The following is a 25,475-nucleotide window of genomic DNA, read 5'->3' on the forward strand; positions in this document are numbered from 1 at the left end:
CCTCCCTCACCACTTTTAGAGGTAGGTGGTTCTTACGTCCAAAGTGGTTCTTCCTCGGACTTACCCCTTTTTGAAGGTGCTGGAAAAGATCATGTACTGGTATGCCAGAAACATAAAATAACTTTCTCAAAGTAAGATACTTAATCAGTCTTAATTTGTATTCAAAAGGGTCTCTGCACTGAACATGCCATTTTCTGTAACTTGTCAAAAGCATTTGATTGTGTAGTTCTCAGTATTCTCCTGTATAAGCTCAATAATATGGTACCAGCGATATTATTGGTAAGTGGTTTTCGTTCTAACTAAAAGGTTGTGGAGTTTGCATTAAGAAACGTTGGGAGTGTACACAGTGAAACAGCATCTTTAAAATGAGTACTGGTAATCACTACAAATGTTCCATAGGGATCAATATCGGGTCTGTGTTCTTCGTGATTTTTCATGATATATCCAAGAAATAGAATAGAACTTTACTGAAAATGCAAGCATTATAATTAAGCCAATTTCAGAGTGGAATTTCTTGAAAATTAATAAGTGGCCACTGCAAATAGACTGTCACTGAATTTAGCTAAAATGCAATACATTCAATTCTGTACTATGCAAGACCAGACCACACCTTTAGGAACTATGCATGAGGATATTTCAATTAATGAAACACTATATTCTAAATTATTAGGTGTGTACATTGACAAAAAGCCAAACTGGAAGACACACATTGCAGATCTTAAACATCTAAGCTCTGCAACTTCTGCTTTCTGGATAATAATAAGTTTTGGAGATGAATATCAGAAAGTAGACTTGTGTTTTGATTTAATGATATAATATGTGATGTTCACTGTAAAAGCTCCCATAGACCCCTCTTTAAACAGTAAATTTTGTTGTAGAAAAGTTCTTGTCGAATATAAATCCTTCAGGATTAAAGGAGACTCTGAATACTTCAGGATTAAAGGAGACAACTCACCAAAAAACAATAAATGTTCTAGGAAAGTTGTTGTAGATGCTCTTTGGTGAGTTGTCTCCTTTAACCCTGAAGTATTCAGAGTACATTTTCTCACATAGGTTTTTTGTCAACAATGAATCACAGTTTGGAAACACCACCACCTTTCTTCAGTATAATACTACAAGGAGGAGAAATGATTTACATTGTCATTCACTCCGCCTTATTGTGACAGCCTTATGAATATTTTACCACCTACAAAGTGATGTACAAATTCAAGAGATAATAAAACTAACTTCAAACCAAGATGGAACACAGTTACATAAAAATCTCTGTATGACTGGAGCCCACAGGGATACCATCTATGTATGCAGATGAGTTGCTGTAATATTTAGAAAATAGGAAAAAATTACTAATGGAAATAAAGACTTGTAGGTTGAGTTGTGCCTGGGTAGCTCAGAGTCTCGTTTAAGTCCTGGTCAGTTCAGTTTCATCTGTCAGGAGATTTCACACCTGGGTAGCAGTTTTACCATTGCCACTCAAATTACCATACACCTTACAGTTTACTCTTTAATGTTAGTGGTGTGGTTTTAAGGTTCTATATCACAGAGATTATCATCATAATCATATTCTTTATTGTTTCAGGTGGACTATCATTGGCCGTTGAAGGACCAAGCAAGGCAGAAATTAGCTGTCATGATAATAAGGATGGCACAGTTTCTGTTTCTTATCTTCCGACCGCTCCTGGTGAATATAAAATTTCAGTCAAGTTTGGAGAGAAGCACATAAAAGGGAGCCCTTATAATGCAAAGATCACAGGTACTGTAGCACATAGTTTATATAGATATTATTCATAAAGATAAAGGTTCTTGTTACCATATTTAACTTTTACCATGTATAGACAGTTTATAGTGATCTCTGTAGTCCGTAAAGTCTCTCTTCTCTCTCTCTCTCTGTCTCTCTCTCTCTCTCTCTCTCTCTCTCTCTCTCTCTCCCCCTCTCTCTCTCTCTCTCCCCCTCTCCCTCTCCCTCCCCCCCCCACCCCCACCCCTCTTTCCCCCCTATATTTTTGCTCATTAAAATTGCAAAACTGGCAAGGATAGAAAATAATGAAAATTCACTTATTATGTGTGTACAGTGTAGTAGGAAATAGACAAAATAAATTTTTTTACTATTTTTGGGGGTATACATGGTGCAAAATTTAGTACACAGAGTTGCCATCTCTCCAGACTATAACTGAACTAACTCAGCTGGGCATAAATTTGAACTGAGTGAGGAGGACATAAAGGCCAGTTATTCCGTGCTGCTTCAGCCTTATTTGAGAGTTCAGCAGTCACAGTGGTTAGTGAGCGGTGGTGAGCCAGTTTTTCAGCAACCTATGTCCAGATGTTTTCACAGTGTGAGAGGCATGGAGAAAATTGTAGCCAGGACAACAGTCACACCTTCTGTATTGAGACATGTCAGGACAGCGTGGGCAACCTACTTTCTTGTGTTACCTTTTTGAAAGATGATGTGATGGAGACCTGTAAGATAAAGCATAGCCATCAACCTTTACATGTAAGAAATGAGATGATGATCATCCTGTTGTGTACCCAGTGGCTATCAAGCCAGGTCTGGGGCCTGTATGATGATGACAAATATAATTTGGAAATGTTTGTTCTCCTCAGAGCCTCTACACATAGATATATCCGCCTTGATGCAGTATACCCAACCAAGACTCATACGAAAAGATGTGGTGATTCTGCTCCTTTGTCAACTATAGTTGTTGGGGGCACCACTGTCTCTCTGCTGCTGCATCAAATGTAGTTGTTTTAATGGTCACTGTGTGGGCAGTCTGTGGTGTTTTACAATCCTCACACTGTCTGTATGGATACTTGTCTCGAAGCAAACACCTTTTGTGACTCAACGTGTGTGATGCAGTGCTGAGCAAACAGTGTGTAGTGTCTCTCAGGAACTAGTCATGAGGGCAGCTGAGATCCTGCATGACATTGTGACCCTCCTGAAACTATTTATTTCATATTCATGTGACAGCCATAGGATCCCAACTGCTGTGAGCAGTAATGTTGCAGAATATTAAACTGTAGTTTTTGATAGACCATTATCTTACTGCTGCTGAAACCTGATGTGCTAGTGCATGTTTCTCCTCCCTGTGTGAGGCATAGCATGCATGATATTCTCACAAATAACCAACCAACATCCAAATTTCTGTATACGAATCTCATCTTACAATCGTCCCTTATATACAGAATGTAAACAGCATTAGTCTTAACTGATTTGTGTGGGTGCACTAGATGGCATTCATTTGCATATCCAACCATGTAGTAAACTCCATCCAGTTTAACTTTTGTTGTATGCCGTCTTAAGGGTGCTATAGTTCTGGATTTTACGTGAATTTCTGTATTCTGGTGCCAAATATTTCTAACATCTTTATTGGCAACCTCCAGCAATAAATAAGAGCTAAAAGGCGTGCCACATATATTTGTACTATAATTTAATTGCTGTTAATATTCCAAGGACTATCTATTATCTACAGGGTGTGACAGAACTGACTAAGCAGTTTTAAGGAGCAATAAAAAGTAAATCTGGATGTATAGAGAGAAAATGTTTTTATTTTATAAATTAGTACAATATACTATTTTACATTCATTTAGTTTTGAAAATAATGTCCTCAAGATGGCAGCCGTTAGCATCAATACATTGTTGTAGACGATCCATGAAGTTTTGAGCAGCTCTTGCACACACATCGCGAGGTATGGAATTCACTTCATCAATAATATGCTCTTTTAACTCTGATACAGTGTGAGGGTGGCTTTTGAAAACCTTTTTCTTCAGATATCCCCAAATAAAGTAGTCACAAACTCTGAAATCTGGTGACCATGCAGGGCACCCAACATCACCCCTCAAAGAGACGAGGCATCCCGGAAACATTTATGTCAAAACATCAAGTGAAATTCGACCTGTTTGAGCAGTAGCTCCATCCTGTTGAAACCACAAGCCCCCAGTCCTTGTTCTTCAACAATCTCTTCCATTCTGGGATGAAGAAAATTTTGCAACATTGAAACATCACATGTGGCATTCACTATCAAGGTCGCTCTTTCCTCCTCAAAAAAGTAAGGACCTATGATTCCAGATTGTGATATGGCACACTACACTATCACTTTAGGAGAATGTTGTGGGTTCCAGGACCGAATTGTGTTTGCATTAGGAACGGCATTGTTGCGTGGAATGTTGAACTGTCGCCGAAAAACTCGTTGTGTAGCGATCACAGATCTGTTGTTTTCATAATAAGGGTGAACGGCAAAACCGCAATGTGCACCTGTCCAGACCATGTTGGCTATTGAAATGGGGTCAGTGATTGAACAAAGGCAGACCATGTGCAACTGCCTAGCCCTACCACAGCCCCAGCAGTAGTCGATAGAAACTCGTTAGTCGGTTCTGCTGCACCCTGTACTAATATTCTTGTGTGGATCATCAGGAGAATAATAGAAAAATTGTGGGATAGTAAGTGCAACATTAAGCGGATTACAGAAATCAGGGAAGATGTGGATGAGCTACAGATTACATTGGAAGACCTAAGAAACAAAACTGACAAAATCAGGAAACACACACAAACAAACCAAAATGCAAATGAGAATCAACAAACAGACAATAGGAAGGGTGATTTCCAATGAAGAAAGAAGGATGAGATCCAAGAGAATGAAGTAGTACTCGGCTGACAGGAAACTGAAAAATTGTTTGTGTAAAGTTGGTTAGAATGGTCCAATGAAGGCCATAAAATGTAAATAATAATATTCTTGTGTAAATTTTACATACAAATTACAAGATACAGTAATCGCAAAGTACAGTGGTATGATCTGCAGCTGGTACAAACTAGTTTTTCCATGTATTAATTAAGATTATTATTATTATTATTTGTAACCATTTTAAATATGAAAAGAGTAAAGCATATGCCTTTAATTTTAGTTAAGTAGTCTACCGTAAGTGATATTAATAAGTGTACCTTGCAGACACTTCTGTAAAGAACAGTTCTCCTTACTGATGGTTTTTCTTGATTCATTTTACACTCCTCATAGTTCTCTTTCTTGATGCAGTGTAAAAGTATGGCTTTAGAATAAAGCATTTCACTATCATAATGGGTCATTCCACGTCAAAGGGACCAATATTAAAAAAAAAGTCTGAATGTGACCATCTCAAAATCTAATAAAATTAAGTGTGAATATTCTACTTGGTATTTCAGTCCAGTATCTTCAGTGGTTCAATTTTTAGGGGCTTATAAAGAGAGGCTACTCACCTTCGCATCATATACGAAGGTGCAAATGTGGCAAGTTTGCTAGGCTTTTTTAAAAGTTCTAGCACACATTTGGGCATTTGCTTTACCATTCATAGACAACTTTTTACACTGAATTACACCATGGCAAAATGTGTGATTTAACCACACCTATATATAGATACAAGCTTCTAAAATGGTTAAAAAATTTGTCGTGCTATTCTGAGAGCCAAGGTTTGACCGACTACTGCTACTTTTCATATGAACCAATCACACCAAAACTTCAGGAGGTTATTCCTACCTATGATGTCTATATATGGATCAAATTTAACAAACATTGGATACTTAGAAGAAAATATATGCATCTGCAAAGTCGGCCAAAATTTTCTACATGCAAATTTTAGGATTTTTTTTTAGGGGGGGGGGGGAGGAGGCAATATCTCAACTGTGTGTTGTTCAATTCTCTTTCTCTTGTCATAGCTGGAAAGAGCATGCTTTAAGCTTTGAAAGCTATATTGTTTAATTTCTGGATCTTGCATATTGATGAGTAAGGATACCTATTCAAAAGTAGGGAAAATGGGTTATTAATAAATACAAAAAATTAATACAATTTGAAGTAGTAAATCAAAAAATGTGTAATTGTAATGGCTTTTAATGGCATAGGATTTGCCTGTGGTTTAAGGAATGTAACTGTGCTAATAAGAAGTGTTTTTACATTATTTTACAGTATAGAAAATAAAATAATAAAACCTGAGAAAATGCTCTTAAGATTATAAAGTCTAGAAGGTCATAATGGAATACTATGTTGCTTTAGAGCCTTTTAGCCCTACAAAGCATGGTGGTGCATATATGCCCTGTCATTTAGTTTCCATCAGCATTATAAAGCATCATTAGTTTTTAAGGCTCTATCCTCGCCTTTGTGATACATTGCTGAATCACCACTTTCAGTAGTTGCTTTCATTATTGGCAATTTTCTCTGTGTCAGTCTTCTGTGTGGTATAATCTTTGGCATTGACATTGTACAATCTTAGTGTTGAGTACTGAGTGCTAGAATAATCAATCATCATTGTTGTTGCCGAAGGTTAGCAGTAAAGCAATTTGTTTTGATGGCTCAATTTCTATATTTTGGCCCAGTTTCTATATTTTATATACAAACAAGACTGAGTCTTCTGTGCTTCAAACCTGGATATTCATGAGCTTTCAAAATTGCTCGTTATACCTTAATAAATTATTGTATAAAATGAACCAAGAGTCCCCTTCACCCAATTACTTTGGTGGATCAGATGGAACTGATTGTTGTATGTCATCACCATTCTATTATAACAATAGTTAACTACAATCAGTCAAGGAAATGTTACCAATGGACAGGAAGCTTCTATGACATAGGTCTGGGCTTGATTTTACTGAAGATGTCCAAATCTGTTCATAAAATAATGCGTTGTTGATGACAAAATTTTAGTGCCTGCAGAAGACTTGCTGCAACCCATTTGGTAAAGAAAAATGCGTAACTGAGAAGACTTTAACAGCAGTAACCATTGGAGTGTCTGATAGGTTGAAGTTAATGACTAATGAAGTTTTTAAATGTGGTCAGAAAATTTGTACCAAATGTAGAAACGAAGTGGCCCAAAAATAATTGTCCCACCAGGATAAGCAAGAATCACCATCCACTGAAGACATGGATGTTGTTGTTGCTTGCTTTACTGCTAATACTTCATTATCATCACGTGGAGACTCACCATTACAGCTTCAATGGATCAGCAAAAGCAATTGAATGAGATACATAAAGCACAAAGTTCTGAAAGCCCAAGGCAGCATTACTAAGGTAATTGCCACAGGTGCTGCTGTGAGCCAAGTAGATATTGCTCAAATACAAATGGAAGAGTGCTAAAAATATAAAGATATGAATATATTAATTGAAGAACTTAAGATTAAGCTTCAGGCTTCAAGAAATGGCAGTAAAGTTCAAATTTTGACCCTGGCCCCAAATAGCTGGACTATTCAAAAAATGGCTAAAGAATTTGCTGTTTCGACTAAAATGGAAAATAAGTCTAGGAAACTAAAGATGGAAGATGGGATTTTAGCAGCACCTGCAGACCAAAAAAGGAAAAAGTGCAATGATGAACTAAACCAAAATGTCCTCACTTTTTTTGGAGATGTTGAGTTTTTTGTTTACGGCCAGACAAAAAGGACTGTGTTGCAGTAAGAGTAAATAGGAAAAAGATTCACAAGCAGGAACACCTGCTCCTTTGAAACCTGAAAGAAATGTTCATTGTGTATTGTAAGCAGTATGAAAATCAACTGAGCTTCTCCAAATTTTTTGTGCTCAGCTCAAAATGATGCACTACATTGGTGCTTCTGGATCTCATTCAGTATGTGTATGTGCAGTTCATCAATATGTCAAATTAATGTTGGCTCAGAAACATGGTGTGAGGAATGTCCAGAAAAACTACAACTAGAGGCTTTTCTTGAAGATGCTTTGAAAGACTATGACCCTGAAGAAACAATGTAATATCACAGCAATGGGTACACACACACACACACACACACACACACACACACACACACACACACACACACACACCTCCATTGTGATACCACTGCTGTCCATGCCTTTCAAATAAAGTTAATAGCATATTTAAAGACAAACATTGTGAACATTTATTACTTTAGTGATGGTTCAGTTGCTCAATATAAGAATTTCAAAAATGTCGCCAATTTACGTCTGCTCAAAGTGATTTTTGGCATCCCTGCTGAATTTGTATTTTTTATTTTATTTTTTTAAAAAACATGCCAAGGCAAATCGCCTTGTTATGACATTGTGGGAACAGCAAAAAGACTAACAGCCTGTGCTAGTTTGCAGCGGCCCTTAGACAACCAGATATTGACTCCATATGATTCATTCAAATTCTGTGATGATGGTATTCCAGGCATACACTTTTTTTTATATACCAAAATAAGATTTTGAAAAAATTCCAGCTTATTATGATGCAAGGTTTGTCATGGAACATACAATATCTGGAACAAGAGAAAAACATCAGTTTAAGCCAATTAATTGTAATCAGCTCAGAGTAAGCAGAGTTTCCAATGATGCTACAGCATTCACAGTTAATGCCTCTGAAGCAGATGAAGAAATTGCAGCAGCCTCAATTGTGAGTTTAAAACCAGAACAGTATGTTGCTTGTATGTATGACAATTTTTGGTGGGTTGGAAAAGGGTGTGAAATTTCACATGAACAACAAGATGTCCTCCCCAGCTTGATGCACCCACATGTTTTGCTCGTTCCTTCCACTGGCCAACTGCTAAAGACACCTGCTGGATTCCTGAGAAACATATTTTCATGACTTTAGAAGCACCACCACCACCATCATCATAATCATCATCATCAGGAAGACAATACAGTTTTCCTCAATCTGTCCATGTCAAAATTGTAGAACTATTTAACCAAAACTGGAACTGACTATTAAGTGTTTTTGTTTTGCAAGTTTGCTGTGTTGCGTATTATGCTTGTTTTATGACATATGTTAAAATAATGTTTGAAACTTATTTATATACTTAAAAAATTTGATTGTGGGACTTAATGAGCAAAATGTTTTACTTTTCAATCTTCTTGAAGTGCTAAAATAATAACTTTTGAAATGTATTCTTACCATCAATATGCAAGATCCAGAAATTAAACAGTATAGCTTTGAAAGCTTAAAGCATGCTCTTTCCAGCTGTGGCAAGAGAAAGAGAATTGAACAAAAGACAGTTGAGATATTGCCCCCCAAAAATACTCAAAAATTTGTGCATAGAAAATTTTGGCCGACTTTGCAGGTGCGTATATTTTCTTCTAGGCATCCAATGTTGATTAAATTTTATACATGTATAGACATTATAGGTAGGAATAACCCTCTGAAGTTTTGTTGTGATTGGTTCATATGAAAAGCAGCAGCGGTCGGTCACACATCGGCTACCAGAATAGCACGGCGAATTTCTTAACCACTTTAGAGGCTTGTATCTATATATAGGTGTGGCTGAATCACAAATTTTTGCTGTGGTGTGCTTCAGCATAAAAAGTTGTCTATGTATGGTAAAGCAAATGACCAAATGTGTGCTTGAACTTTTAAAAAAGCCTAGCAAACTTGACACATTTGCACCTTCGTATATGATGCGAAGATGAGTAGCCTCTCTTTAAAAGCCCCTAAAAATTCAGTCATTGAAGATACTGAATTGAAATTTGGTATATGACCATCAAAGACCATACAGAACCTTCACAGCAAATTTCATTAGATTTGGAGATGGTCGAGTGGGAACCTCTGGTCCCCTTGACTTGGAATGACCCCAATGTTATTGAAAGTGTTAAAAATAAATAAGGAACCACACCCTTGTGGTATTCATTCAAGGCTTTACATTTAGTATATAGTGAAATTCTGCACATTTTTAGTTTGAATTTATTATGGATCTTTCAGGAATCATCAGTGATGTAAAACATACAGTAAAACCCCCCTTTTTACACTTTTCAGCGTACTGACAAAAAAAAAGGTATAAAATATAGGATATCACAGGACACCCAAGTGAAAATTAATAAATTACTCTTACTGCATTCTCTTTATATTGTTCTAAATATGAAATTAATACCATTTAACTTTTGCTTTTGGAAAAAAAACCTGACATAATTGTTTTAATTTCTTTCCAACGGTTATTAGCTCTACTCTTTTGTGAAACCACATTAAAAAGATATTTGTGCTCTAATGTGAGACTTTTTATTGGTATCATTTTAAATTACAGTAAATGAAGCTTGTAACACAATATTTGTTAAAACACTAAAGTTTGCAGTCTACATTAATGGAAACAATGGGCACGAAATCTGCAGTTTATTGCCAACAAGATCACATACTTCAGACCATCCTGGGAGAGGAAGAGTGCAGAAATTGCCATCATGTTATGGAGCATCTTGAGGAGTAATGTTTTGTCTGACATCAGGTCACACCAACCTAAGACTGTGTGCCTAGTATGGATTAGCATATTTCACACAGAAGTAACGATTCGTGAAAGCTCATTATAGAGATGGCTGTCTTCAAAAGCTGTGTTTATTTGTATAAATGACTGTGAAATTAATTTTAAAGCTGTTGTAGTAAAACACAGTGTGCAGAAGGAAGGTTGTTACTAGAGTCAGTACTGTTAGATCGCAATTATCATTAAGGCAGTGACTCGGCATATTTCCCACCCTTATGAACACTGTGAATGTATAATACAGGCAGCTATGATCCAACACCCTGAGAGTGAAAATCTTGCCTAACTGTGGTAATGTTATGTTACACTATCAGCAACTTTGCTTATAGTCTGTACTTCCTGCTTTGTTCCAAGGCTGACTTTCAGCAGGAATATAGTACACTCTTTGCAGAAATCTCTGTTAAAATCAATGTGAAAGGTTGGGATAACACCAAAATAAATTTCTGAAGATGTTTGGTACTATATCACTCTTTAAAATGATAATACAGATGTTAACATAAAAAACTTTCAACATGTGTGGTGGGCTCACTTTCTTAAGTTGTAGAACTGAGTATGTTATCTTAAATAGTAAGTGTTCATCAGACACGAATGTGATGTTAGTAATTCCTCAAGGAAGTATGGCAGACCCACTCTTACCTAAGTAGCATATATGGTGCGATCACAAAACGTGGTGAATGATTTTATCAGAAACAAAATAAGCTTATGTGGAATTTTATTTAATCTCCTTTAAAGTACTGTCTTTGCAAACAATGCACTTATCCTAATGTGGAGTCAATGACAGGACGCATTTCTGGATGGCTCCGTTTGGAAGAATGTTCAGCTGCTCTGTTATGACCCTCTCAATGTCACAAATGGTGGCAATATGTTTTTCTTTAAGCACAGTTTTAATTCGTGGGAAGAGCCAGAAGTCGCACTGTGCTAAACCTGGTAAGCAAGGTGGATGTGGTCAGACAAGAACACTTCAGGCAAAAACTCTTGAATAAAAAGGTGTTGCAGGGCACATTTTTATTATGAAGCAGGAAGTCAGTGGCCCATTTTTTGTGGTATTTTTCTTCGTACATCATTTTACAAACATTGCAGTACACCTTTGTAAAATTCGGCATTTACATTTATTCCACTTAGAATGAACTCTGATCACACTGTGCCGTCATTGTGTGTGTGTGTGTGTGTGTGGGGAGGGGGGGGGGGGGAGATATTATATTAAGTTTTCGACTGATGTGCCTTTTAAGAGTGAATAGAGTCATTGGTTATCCATAGTGAACTCTGAATTTTTTACTCAGGATCGTACCAATAGGCCCAAGTTTCATCTCAAATTACAACTTTCGACATGAAGTCCAGATCTGAATGAAGACTGTCCTTCAGCTCCATGCAAACTGACACACAATTTCCCTTCTGTTTGTCACTCAAAAATCTAAACTAATGGTAGTACCTCTGGCAGGAATTGATTAGAAACATCTCCCCTGAGACCATTGCAAACATATTCATTCTTCGGATTTTTAATTGTTCTTATTCATAAACTTGCTTCTTAACATCAAATATTGGATACTGGTGCATGTTATGGTTGTTGGACATCCTAGTTGAATATTGTCAATGTTCAATCAGTGAATAAAAATTGTAGACACAGTCTAAGAATACCATAGTAATGAACATTTGACCATATGATCATATCCAGTCTGACAAGGTTTTCCGATTGCAGTTTTTCCAGTGATATTGACCCTGTTGGGCCAAGTTGGCTATTAAAGCCATCTTTCAAGCTTGTCACTCTCATAACACCAATTGCATCATGCCCTTAAACAAATAGTTATCTGTCGACTGCGGATGACTTGAATGGATTACAATGCTACTTGTTTAAGATGGTTTTGTGCTACACGACTGTGATAACATGCTTAACTCTTGTCAGTCACTTTGTGACCTCCTGAATTGGTATAGTTGCAAATTTTCCTAACATAAGTGGAGAGTTACCCCTATACTTTGAGAATGAATGATTAATCTATTATTTGTGTAATTCCTTGCTGTACTGCAAAATATTTGTCAATCCAGAATAATTTTTCCGATTCATAAAAGTCCTTGAAATTAGTTTAATAACAATCTCTGTTTTTCTTAGAATCTGTAATAAGACAGTCTCAATTTTTTTTTTTTTTTGTGTTGAAATTTTATGACAACAATGTCATTATACTTACATGACTTAAATGACAGAGAAATGGCTGTAATCTGTACAGTACTTGTTTGGATATGTTAATTTTTGAGAGATTTCTTTTTATTTTTGCACACAGGTGAAGGCAGGAAAAGGAATCAGATTTCTGTAGGTTCGTGCAGTGAAGTGTCCTTCCCTGGTAAGGTGACTGATGCTGACATCCGATCTTTGAATGCGTCAATTCAAGCACCAAGTGGCCTTGAAGAGCCTTGCTTCTTGAAAAGACTGCCAAATGATAATATCGGTAAGTGCCTCTGAAACTATAATGTTATTTCTGATGTTAAATGACATTTGTCAATTAAATATACATTTTACTGAGTACTTGAAATAAAATTTCTTCAATTATCATATGTACATTAAGCTAGATCAAACAATGGAAAGTCGTGGTCAGAATATCAACAGCATTGTGAAAAGGATAGATTGCTACTCACTGTAAAGATGACACACTGAGTTGCATTTTAAGCTAGACTACTTAAATTTCAAATGTGTAAGTACTTTAAAAAGTATGACAACTCATGGTGATTTCATGTGGAGAGGGTAAGTACAAACTGATTTTTTCCCCTTCTAAGACATATTCAAAAAGGATCCTTTGAGTGACAAATATCTCAAGGGAGCTGTGTCTCATAGTCTCAATTTCTGAATCCAAATGCAGCCAGTGGATTAAATTAATGGAAGAGCTGGATTTGGGAAGAAACAGCTATAGTGCCTGGATGTTACTTAGACACCTCTGTGATGACAAAACTAAGACCTCAATACATAGCAATATTTACACGAATGAAATTGCAGGTCCACTTGTGGTGAGCAGCATGATCTGATCAGAGTACTGAATAAAAGCAAAACTATGGAGAAAAGCAGAGTCCTTGAACTATTCAAGCCATGCAAGAACACAAGTGATACCAACAACTACAAGGACTTTGTTGTGTCATTTATACAAGATCTTAGGATGAATGTTTTTGAATTGACTGTCTGACGGGGTAGACTCATTGCTAATACCAGAACAAGAAGACTTTTGACCAGGAAGAGGTACTTCCCAATTACTGCACCTCTTCAGTGGGCTCACAGTGCCTTGCTGTACACTCCTTAGTAAAGTCTATAGAGTGACAAACAACTATTAACTCATTCAAATGATTTAGTGCTTTCTGAAGAACAGACATTTTTTCATTGAAATGAACTAGTTCCTATACTCTGTAATATCTACACTATTGATAAGCCGTGCCCACAAGATGCAAAGAGGTTTTTTTGTAAACATGATGTTGCCCTATCTGCTTGAAAGGCAATGTTTGAAGATGCTGAAGGTAGGTTCAAATCCAGAGGAGTTGTGCAGATTGTTTTCTTACTCTCAAAAGAATCATGTAAATCAGTACACTGCTTTGCTCCAAAATATCCAGGAGTAACTCTTGACTGATCACCCACCTATAAGAATCACTGCTTAAACACCAAAAGGAAGGTATCAGTAAGGCACAATATTCTCTGGAAATTATCTGGAACAACCTGGGGGCCACATCCTCACATCTTAAGATCTTCAGCCGCAGCTCTTTGTTATTCAGCTGCAGAATACACCTGTCCCATTTGGTGCAGATCTAACCAAGTGAATCAAGTAGATGTTACCTTAAATGGAATCCAGACTCATTACAGCAGATGTCTACTAGGAGTGTGTATCCAGACTGGAGAAATCTTAAGACACTGAATTTGGGGACCTAGTCTTTATATGGGTATCAGTTGGCAAACCCAGAGGCCCAAGTTAAGAAAGAGCTTCCTTCATGTGACAGAAAGCCTCATTTAACCATCTTCATACATGAGACAAAATACATGGCATTCCTGATCCAGCCATCTTGCAGTATGGATGATACCTTCTGATAACTTCCCTTCAAGTCACAAGAAAAGTTGGTCCATATGGAAGATGATAAACAGGCTGCACCCTGGCATTGGCAGAATGAAGATAAAATTGAGAAAATGGGGATTTTTGTGCAACTTCTCATTATGTGAGTGTGGTGAAGAACAGACAAGAAACCACCTCATCTGCAAACTGTGCCCAAGTACATACTCTCTGCAGAATATGACTGATGTCACCAAGGAAGTATGTGAATTACCTACATACTGCTCACACCATATGCAATATGTATTTGTGTAGCATATAATTAACTGATGCCATTACCTGTTAGTAGAAATGTTAATACTTCTGGTATCAATTTGTTTGGAGGATTTTTGTTAATGTTTGCGAAACTGTTGTAGCTTAGTGTGTGTTTCTGGCATGATTAAACAAACTTCCAATTTATAGTTTCTAAAAATGGCACTTGTATACCTGATCTTTATTGGAGTTTGGATGATTGGATCTAATTTCCACTAAATATTGAAGCAAGACATTTTCAGAGCTCTATTTAATTTTGCAAATAGTATCTGAAATACTAAAAAAAGTATTTGGTTTATCATGCAGATTAAAAAAAAAGTTTCTCACCATTTGCTTGCATGCAATGGTGGTTTGATAAGTCTGGTAAAAAAGCAAGAAAAATTTTGTTTCATAAACAACAGACATTACTTCTCGACGTAGCCCCCTGTGAGGGATACATGCTTGGTCCAGTGATCCTCCAGCTTTTTCATCCTATCAGAAAAATAGGTTCTGCCAAACTCTGCAGAATACTCATAGACTGCACCATCATTTCCTCATTTTGTGAAAATTTCTTTCCTACAAGCCAAAGTTTTGAGTTTGGTATTGTGAAGTAGTCACTTATGGCTAATTCTGGTGAATAGCCAATAGGGTAGATGAGGAACCAATTAAAAGCCCAATTCATGCACTTTTGCCATTGTTATCCCTGATGTTTGGGATGGGCATTAGCATGGTGATAGAGCACCTTTTTGTGTACCAACCTTGGTCATTTTTCAGCCAGTGAAAGCTTCAGCAATCCAGCAATAAAGCATAATAAGGTCCACTTATAGTTCCACCTTTTTCCAAATAATCTATGAAGATTATTCTTTGGGAATCCTAAAAAAAGGAAGGATGGCCATCACCTTACTAGGTGAAAAACATGGTCTTTGCCTTATTTTGTGCATTTTCCCCAGCACTTATCAATTGCTTTGACTGTCGTTCTGACCCAGCTGGCTAATCATGGAACCAGGTTTCGTCAACAATCACAAACCAATGCAAAAAATCTTGCAGGTTGCAATTAAACATCACCGGACATTGTGTTGAATTGTTGTACTAGATGCACTTCTGGTAGACTATGAGCAATCATGGCACCCACCTTGCACACAGCTTCTTCATAGCCAATTCTTGTGCAGGATATTATGCACTTGCTCAGTTGAGATGCCTACAGTCTCAGAAATCTTACAAATTTTAATTCTGCAGTCCTGCATTATCGTATCATAGATCTTGTCAAGGGTTCTCTTTGTGGTGACCTCATTTGTAGGGGCAGAGCATACTTCTTCGGTGCTTGCCCAACCACATTTAAATTCATCAATCCAAAAGTAAATGATCTTCAGTGATGGTGCAGAATCCATGTGAACTTCATCTAAATCTGTTTTGATTTGTGAGTCTGTCCAACCCTTCAAATGATAATGTTTAATAACGGCACAAAACTTGGTTTTCTCCATTTTCAGTTGCAGTTAACACATTGACCAGTTCAGAATAATCAAGCCTATCAAACATGAAGGTGCCTCAAAAATGTTTCATTCTTTCATGGAAATTTACCAGACTTATCCAACCATCCTTGTCTGTTTTTATTGTTAATTATGGAACCACATAATAATTAGAAGATTTTAGGGGGGCAGAATGATTTTTGCCTATAAACATTTTGCAGTGGAAAAACTTTGCATGAGTAAAGTTACAAAAGAATTTAATTGATAATTTGAGCTAATTTTGTGTCCAGCCAGCTGAAATCTTGAGACTTGTAGCAAATAAAGCCAGCTAGGCTGATTTTTCCCTCAGTTTTTCAAAAGAGTTTTAGATACCAATCCCTAGGAAACAAATTTTCCAGTACTCCTAGGTATTAGAGATAACAGATAACAAGGATTCAAATTTTACAAACAGCTGGACTATAAAATTACAGTGAGCATGACGAAAAAATTTCTTAATAACAGACTCCAGAAGTCAAGTTGAGACTAGCAAATGTATAAAATGAATTAAATGCTCTGAAATTGAAAATATCTTCTCGTTTATATTCCTTGTGGTAGGTTTGAAAATCCTAGGTGGAAATATCAATGACAATGTTCACATCAGGTCTGGACATGCACAGATAGACTAATGATAAAGATGATGCCTTGTGATAAACAGGAAATTTGGGTTAGCCCCAGTCTGGTACAAATTTTCAGTTGTCCCTACATAACAATTAATATGAAATGTGTTCAGTGGTACTGTAGAACATAGGGCTGCTTACAGAGAGATATCTGGTAGAAGGGAGCTTGGACAAGTGGACAGGCCAAAGTGGAAGTCTGTAAACCAGTTAACAAGAAGTTGTTGGCAACAGTACTGTCACACTCAATCTGTGTAAAATACACTGCAAACATAATCCAGATAGCACAGTGACATTTTCTGTATCTGGATGGTGGATAGCTTTAGTGAGTGGCATGATGGCCAATGAAAAAAGTAAAGTGCTCAGGCTTTGGTGCCAGTTTTTAGTGGCTACATTATGCCACAGATTATACCTACCATACACGGTATGGCCACTCACACTGGTCAGCAGTGTGATACCCTCTTGGCCTGGTAGATAGTGTTGGAAGTGGTGTGTACTGTGCTTTATGGGTTATTGAGGGAGTAGAGCAGTTGCCCTGGTGTCCAGTAGCTAGATATCAATGGAGTTGACTATCCCGATGTCCTGCAGACATAGTGATGGCCGACCTATGTTGCATGTGGCATCTGCCTACTCGGAGTGCTCTGCTGCCAATTGTTATTGCCCAAAATACACCATTCTATGTCCAGTATATGCGATAGCTGAGGCCTGGTGAAGAGTACCGGTGCTTGGTAATGCATCAGTCATTGATCCTGCAGAAGGCTGGGTCTGTAGCAGGTGATCAGGCAGTTGTTGTGTGTGTGCCAGGTGGGATTGGATGGGGGAGGCAGAGGCACCTGTGGGACCTCCCTGGTGGTGGTTTCATACATAAGGTGGAACTGGGATGCTGCCACCACAGCACATGTCCAGGACTGAGCTTTCATAAAGTTTCAAACCCACACCCATATCCACACCAGGGCTCCAGGCAAGAAGGGCACTGGAAGAGGTACTCGCAGTGGTTTTTCTTCAGAGTGTAGCAGGTGGAACAGTATTTGCTGCTGGTGGCTGCGCATGGTCTCTGCTGGGATGCTCCTTTGATGTGTGTGGTCCTTCATGTTCTAAGAAACAGGGGCAGGAGGCTTAGAGGTATTCTCTCAAACTGTTTCCAAGACAGATAATGCTGCATTTATTCAGTTGTGTATCCTCTGGCATTTCCAATGGTTAACCTATTTTTATGCACTTAGTTGCTTCAGACAAGGTTTCATCAGTGCTCATTATCTGAGCTGTGATGTGTAGCACTTCCAGAATGTTTTAATAAATTCCTGCAACCCCATGTGCAGACTGAACAGACTATTTTTATCTTTATCAAATGCTAAATATTTCCCCATTGGAAGTTGTGACAGTGGACCAGGATTCACATATTTACTTGCAGACTTGTAATATATTATACAATTGTAGGAGCTGAGATATGGAGCCCATTGTTGTAAATGTGCTGAGTGGTTTTTCTGAAATATTGACTTTTGGGCCAAACAACAGAAGCAGCTTGTGGTCAGTTGATAAGTGGAATTTTGTTCCGCATAAATAAAAGTAGAATTTCTTTGTGGCAGAAACTATAGCTAAATCCTCCTTTTCAATGAGGGAGTAATTTCTTTGAATTGCTATTAAAGAATTGGATGCAAAGAGGATTGACTGTCCTGATCCATCTGTGCCAGCAATGCTCCAAGGCCACATTGTGAGGCATTTCTTTCCACTACAAGTATCTTTTCAGATACACACCCTAAAGATGATGGAGTATCTTTCCAGATGCATAGGTGGCCAGGGCATGATTCTGATCTTGGTTTTTTCTTATTGTCTGAAATGCTTTTTCATATGCCTTTTAACTATGAATGTAATGCTCTTCCATTGTAAAAGGTTTAAGTAATGCACTATATTGCCAGCTTTTGGGATGAATTTGACGTAATAATTTAGTTTTCCCAAGACAGTGTTTTGTTCTGGCTGATTCTATGGATGTGGTAGCATGTGTATTACCACTAGATACTTTGTGGGTCTGATGGCTGTTGTGTTGAGGACATGACCTAATTACTTAATCTCTTCTTTCAAAATAACTCCTGTTTTTCCAGCCTGCATTTCACACCAGAGATAGCTCACAGTAATGCCAATTTCTAGTAAACTTAAGTGTTGATTAATGTTACTGCTGCAGTGATCTGTACTTGAAATGATACTGTGTGCTTTTTGGCATAAAGTGTCGTGAGCATTTTGCAAAGTTGATTGGTTCCAAGGGTAGCACTGAGCTTCTATTATGTGTATTTCCATTGCAACAGTTTCCTCCATCGATTAATTGTGACACACCCTTGGCAAACTTCCAAATCTACTGTGTTTCTGGTAAACCTCATTACCAGAACGTCAATGTTTATTTATGACCAATACAACATGGTGCAGAGCAGTTTATGGATTGTTTACAAAGCTTGCTGTTTGTAGATGGAGTCCCTGCTCATATCGCATGCCTGGGGCATCATTGATGTGTGTCTTTGTTTCTGTCTAATATGCCAGATGACTGTAATGCATTTAATGCTCTGTGCACCATACTATTTCCAGTTGATGTTTTATCTGAACTTTAGGTTGATGAGCAACTTTAATGCTTTGAAAATCTATAATATCTAATCTAATTACCTGTACAGGAATTAAGTCTTGTCGTACCTCCTTATTTCACAAATGCTGCACAATCTTATCATGGCTAAGAGAGACCAGACATGATGGCTGACATTGTCAACATGTAAAGCCACATTTACATCCCAATCACCACAAATCTGTTACCTCGACCTTATAAGATTGATTCTCACTTCTGCATGTTTGATGAAATCTTAATTTCACTGTCACAGTTTGCACATGCTGCCTAGAGTATGCTGTTATCAAGTTGCACATTTCCACAAATGACAAAGTGACTGTGTCTGTTGGCAGGAGTTACAATGTGGAATAAACCTTTTTAGTCATTTAGATTATGACAGTGCATCGACAACCTGCAGGCACTCAAAACAACTGAATTGCAACAGAACTTCCTGCTTCTATAGTTCAGTGACACACAATGTTTAATTTTATTATACCTGTATGTTAAAGGCGTAGAAAACTCGTCAGCCAAGCAAACAATGCATGGTACTGCCAGGGTTAGTTAAACTTGGAGTATATTGTGAAAACTGAAGATCATGGTTTTCTTACGTTGATTACTAAGGTAAAGAGGATGGGTTGCTAAGTGATAATCTTTCCTAAAAGATTATTATGAGAGATTGTGGTAGGTGAGGAAATTTGTTGCTTCAAAGAACTAGAACATGAAAAATCTGAATTACAGGTAAGAGAGATCTCGTTCTAGGAAAAGAAAACAACTGAATGATGAAAGGGAATGTATTTTGATAGCACGTTTGGAATTTGGCTGTCCCGTAGGTTTAACTTGTCTGATTTAGATTATGTACATAATGAGACAAATAAACAACAATTCACAATTCTCAACTAGAGAAACATAGGGAAAGTTGGGTGCATCAGAACATTGCAAGGAAGCCTAAAGAAAAGCAGTGAGATTAACAAACTGTGAAAAAGGTATCCTTCTATTACGTATGTGGAGACAGTGTTTGTGCAGCAATTGCCGACGTGGAAAACCACCTTAAAAACCATCCACAGGCTGGCAGGCACACCAGACCTTGACACTAATCTGCTGGGCGGATTCGTGCCGGGGACCGGCATGCCTTCCCATCCGGGAAGCAGCACATCAGACCACACGGCTAGCCAGGCAGGGATAATTCTACTTTAGTTTAGCAGCTACGGGATAAATTGGGTTCAAAGTACCATGCTACAAGTTTTGTCAGACTAAGTGCTGGTCTTTGTCACATGACAGAAAGCTTAGCACAACCGTGAAAGGATTTTATCAAAGTCTGGGTGTTTATTATTGGAGGTACAGGAATAATGTTATATATGAACTGGATAAAACAGAATTAGCTACTGAACATGCAAACCAAAATCTCACCTCCTGCATTCTATTGGAGGATACATTGATAACTCAACCCCCTTTTTCATCTCCTCCTGTTCCATTCATTAACTGCTGTAAGCTCGAATGGCACTATTCATAAATACAATACTAAGACCAAAGTTGATATACACTGCACTCTGGTGAATCTAATTTGCCAAAGGAAGAAGCAAAATGCATGACTATAATGCTCTTTCCTCTTTTCCAATGTATCAATGAAATAAAATGTCTCAAAGACATTCATAATGTCTGTAAGTGCAAATTACAGTTTTTGTCCCCGATTACATAGTACGTTGGAGGTATTATTGAACAGAAACTGATAATCAATTACAAACCTGAGAATGTAATCACAGAAACAGTTATTTCAGAAATGTGTGACGTTGTTCATCAGTTGACACATTCTGCATGAACATTATATATAAACGCATAGCTAATGAAATGAACTTCAGGATAACACACTGCACGTACTCACTTCATGTAACCACTGAAAATGCTGGTATATATAGATTGTACTTGAGTGTACTTCAGTGGCAGCTTATAATGCTGGTAATTTATGCAACTCTGTAATTACAGAAACACATATCAGCTGTCTCTTCCAACATATGCCAATTGCCATATCTCTCGTGTTTAGGGAGGTCTTCAAAACTAATCTTGTGATGTGTACATTGAGTCAGCCCAGACTGTTAAAGAGGTGTTACATATAACATCTTGTGACAGTACAGAGTGTTGGTCGAGACACACTGTGAGCAGTCTCTGTTTAGGCTAATCTCACATAGACGTAACAAACAAAACCAGAATTTGAAATATCTTTGTATGCAACAGAGAAACAGCACCTAACGACTCTTTTGAGATCCTATCAGTACATGGTTTACATCAGAAAAATGTACACACACTTTGTACTGTTTCAGGAAATTTTTCAATCCTACAATATACTTTCTAGTTTAACTTTATATTCAGTATGGTGGTTGACATAATACTGGTATGTTGGCCTACAGCTTCATTATATTTCCATATATGAGACAGGGCAGGTTCCATAACTCAAACCAGTGTACAATGAAATTTTGCACACATCACTTAACTCTCATCCAACAATCCAACAGGTGCCCAGGTTACATGATTTTATTTTATTTTTTTATTGTACATTTCCACTTTTTTGCCACTTTTACTGTACAACCCCCCCCCCCCCCCCTACACACACACACAGGAGCATGAAGAACCTCGACTAGCCCTGGCATCCTATCCACTAATCTGCTCTCTCTTTCTCTCTCTTTCTCTCTCTCTCTCTCTCTCTCTCTCTCTCTCTCTCTCTCTCTCTCTCTGTATATGTATATATACATCGTATCCTATGTATATATCTCCTTAGATGTACATGTTTGATTGTCATTGGTTCAAAACATTTGGCAAGTTACAATGCTTCATACTTTTCACTTAGAAGTAATATATTTTTGAATCATGTCTTTGAAAATAATGTTCAAGCATAACATTTCACTTCTGTTAAAACACAGTTTTTCCTAATTCTAAATCAGATAAGGATTTTCAAATGCATCCTAATATTATTACATTTGATGTGGTGTGTGATAATTATTTCTGTATATTCCTGTTGTCCCTTATTAATAAGGATGTATATTGTGCATATTGTAAGGGTTTCAAAATTCGTCAAGTTCTTTTCCTAAAGAGCAGAACAACTAAAATTAGAAACTCTCATAAATGAATTTTATGAAAGAGGTGGCCTTCATAGATGTGACAACACTGTTTTGTGCACTTGGTACTAATATTCCAGTGAGGAGTATATGTGCTATCAAAGCAGAACTGTAAATTTCAGCTTTCAAAGGATTAAGTTGAACTCACAAATGACAAAGTATCAAAGAAGTGAATTAGTTTCTTACAGTTCACATGAATTACTTACAAACAGGAAATGCAAACCGATCTAAATTCTGGGTATTCAATTGCGGCCTTAGTTTTTATTCCTTGTGATAAAATGAAATTCTCAGTACATAAAGTTCTGATATGCTTGAATGGTACTGTTTTTCTGACATTGCACTCTATAGATGGATTCCTGTGAAATTAATTTATTCTCTTTGAATTGTTTATTAAATTAGTTAACAACCTACTGTTTCCCACTTCCAACATGTGAAATAACTGCACTTAGAAAATGTATGTTACAGGTATTTCATTTACACCAAGAGAAGTAGGTGAACATGTTGTCTCCGTAAAACGCCTGGGAAAGCACATTGCCAATTCACCATTCAAGATAAATGTTGGTGAACGGGAAGTTGGTGATGCAAAGAAAGTGAAAGTAACAGGTGCAGGTCTTACTGAAGGGAAAACTCACACAGACAACTCTTTCACCGTTGATACAAGAAGTGCAGGTAACTATCATTATTTAAAACAATCTTTTTCCTGTTGTATCCTATTAAAATTTCTCCATTAAGTCTCCCAACATCTGCAAAAGTCTTCGATCAACTAATAAAGAAACTCATTAAATTGCAGCAATTTGGTTTTCATAGTTTGTCTTTTTAAATATTACGTTCCACCAATTAGTATAACGTATGTATTCTGACGCTCTGTATTTTCCATAGATTGCAAATGATTTTTCAGATTAATATTTTCATCAAATAGTTAAAATGAACACTGTCACTAGAAATTATGCATTGTAATTAGTGAAACTACCCCTCTTCATATAGTCAGCTTTTTCTTTATTTACGTTTCACAAAAAATCGTGAATTATTTTTTGGGGTGAAATTTTGGCTGTACTTACACTGTTTCTGTATGGCAATCAAAGGTCCTGATTATACTTAACTGTCGTGGAGCACAACTATCAGGCTCACACCTTATTATTTTTATTAATTTGATAGCAGTTATTCTGAAGGAGTAGGAATTCTGCAGTTATTCGTCTATTTCTGTATTTTGACAGACATATTTCTGAATACAGTAATGTGCGGTAATTACTAATAAAATATGCTTAGTGTCATACAGTTGTCACTTTCTATAAAATTATTTGGTTATTAGACCACATCATGTTTTAAAATGTTAAAACATTTTTGCCAGTATTGCATATGGTCTTCATTAGCACACAATGTGACCTCATATATTTGGTAAATTTAGTAGTACAGAGATTCAAAGGTCTGGACTTACTGCTTTAATTAGCTGCAGTATTTTTTGTAGCATTTTAAGTGACTTCCGTGTGTGCCGAACTACTGAAAAATAAGTGTACCATGATCTGAATTCCTCAATTAAATGTGACTCTTAAACTAAATACTTGCCGGAACAAGTTCTGAATTTGGAAGGAGGTAATTGCATTCCACCACAATAGAATAATGTCAAATGCTGCAACCTTACATACTTTCGAGGTAAAAATAATAGGAGGAACCCATGACTGCCACTTTCTGGGATGTGTATTATTATTATTATTATTATTATTATTTAATTAGCATTACACATCGCTGTCATCAAAGCTTCAAATATTGTTACAAAATATCGAAGCAGCCACGTGATACCAGACCACTGCATAGGACTGTGCCCTATATTATATGTACTGATGAAACCAAACACGCTGTGCATGGTATATTATTGTTGGTACCAATTTAATCTCCAGCTGCAGTGGGCACTGCTACATTTGTTACATTTATGTGGTTCCATTAATCTCTGGATGATAACAGTCTCAGATATTGTTGAAATCTCAAATTTTATAGTGAATTAACGTGAAAAGTGTGCTGAGAACATTTAGTGCAACAAATCTGCCTCAAAGACTTGAAAGTTCTATTGTTAACAGTTGTCTATTTTATGTAAAAATGGCAAATTAACTGCTCACTTTCTGATGCTTAATTATTATTATTTTTTACTCAGGGTACGGTGGTCTGTCACTGTCAATTGAAGGTCCAAGTAAGGCAGAAATACAATGTAAAGATAATGAGGATGGAACCCTGAATATATCGTACAAGCCCACAGAACCTGGGTACTATATTGTGAATCTCAAATTTGCAGACCATCATGTAGAAGGCTCACCTTTTACAGTAAAGGTTTGTATGTATGCTCATGAATTAACTGAAGCAATTTCTGAAAAAAAAAAACTGGATATTATACAGATGATGTATTTACACTTTGTTGTCTTAGAATACAATATTATGGTTTATGGGTTTGAATTCTCACTATAACATTTGTTTTGTTGCTTAGGTGACGGGGGAAGGATCGAACAGGCAACGTGAGAAAATACAAAGACAGAGGGAAGCTGTTCCCATAACAGAAGTTGGTTCTGAGTGCAAACTGACATTCAAAATGCCAGGTAATTTGCTCATTGCTGCAAAACTGAAGTTTTATGACCAGATTACTGCATTCCTTTGAGAACTTTGCTACAGTGTGTTACAGCAGATGACATTCTTTTGGCTGCAATTACAATAGTGTCTTACATTGAAACAGGAATGATTAGGGAGATAACTGACATATCATGTACACCGAAATCATCTGTGTACATGCATTTTCCAAAGTTATGTTTACTCTAGATTTTTCTCAACCATTTTATCAGTAATGTTCCCATTTCGTGGAACGGACACAGCAATTACAAAGGACACCTTCTGTGTTCATTTGCTACTTAACAGGACCAGACTAAACAGCTGTTATGGGTAATCTGTGTATTATCTTTTATATTAGAAATGTTTGCTTGCAAGTTAAGTTCTTGCGCACCCAGTTGAAACTATGAGTTAATATACTCCATAGACTGAATTATTGTATATTTCAGTATGACAAAGACCTTTAAGATGATGTTACATGCTTTGCTTTTGGGTGTGTTCTAAAACAGTAAAAGCACATACACATCTCATGTAGTCCCATAGAGCCAGTGAAAAAGCACAACTGCAAATAGAGTTGTGCAAAGGAAAGTA

The 25,475-nt window shown here is 37.0% G+C and overlaps 1 protein-coding gene across 4 annotated transcripts in view; it reads left to right on the forward strand.

Annotated features, from left to right (window-relative positions):
* LOC124554863 (filamin-A) overlaps window positions 1-25,475 on the forward strand; it is a 546,889-nt gene that overhangs the window by 491,309 nt on the left and 30,105 nt on the right. For all 4 annotated transcript variants that reach the window (XM_047128531.1, XM_047128533.1, XM_047128532.1 and 1 more), the window contains 5 exons: window positions 1,577-1,750; window positions 12,464-12,628; window positions 22,764-22,967; window positions 24,445-24,617; window positions 24,772-24,880. In XM_047128531.1, coding sequence (XP_046984487.1) covers window positions 1,577-1,750; window positions 12,464-12,628; window positions 22,764-22,967; window positions 24,445-24,617; window positions 24,772-24,880 — 825 coding nt within the window. The remainder of the gene's footprint in view (window positions 1-1,576; window positions 1,751-12,463; window positions 12,629-22,763; window positions 22,968-24,444; window positions 24,618-24,771; window positions 24,881-25,475) is intronic.

The sequence above is a fragment of the Schistocerca americana genome, chromosome X, assembly GCF_021461395.2.
Source record: "Schistocerca americana isolate TAMUIC-IGC-003095 chromosome X, iqSchAmer2.1, whole genome shotgun sequence".
Taxonomy (NCBI): Eukaryota; Metazoa; Arthropoda; class Insecta; order Orthoptera; family Acrididae; genus Schistocerca; species Schistocerca americana.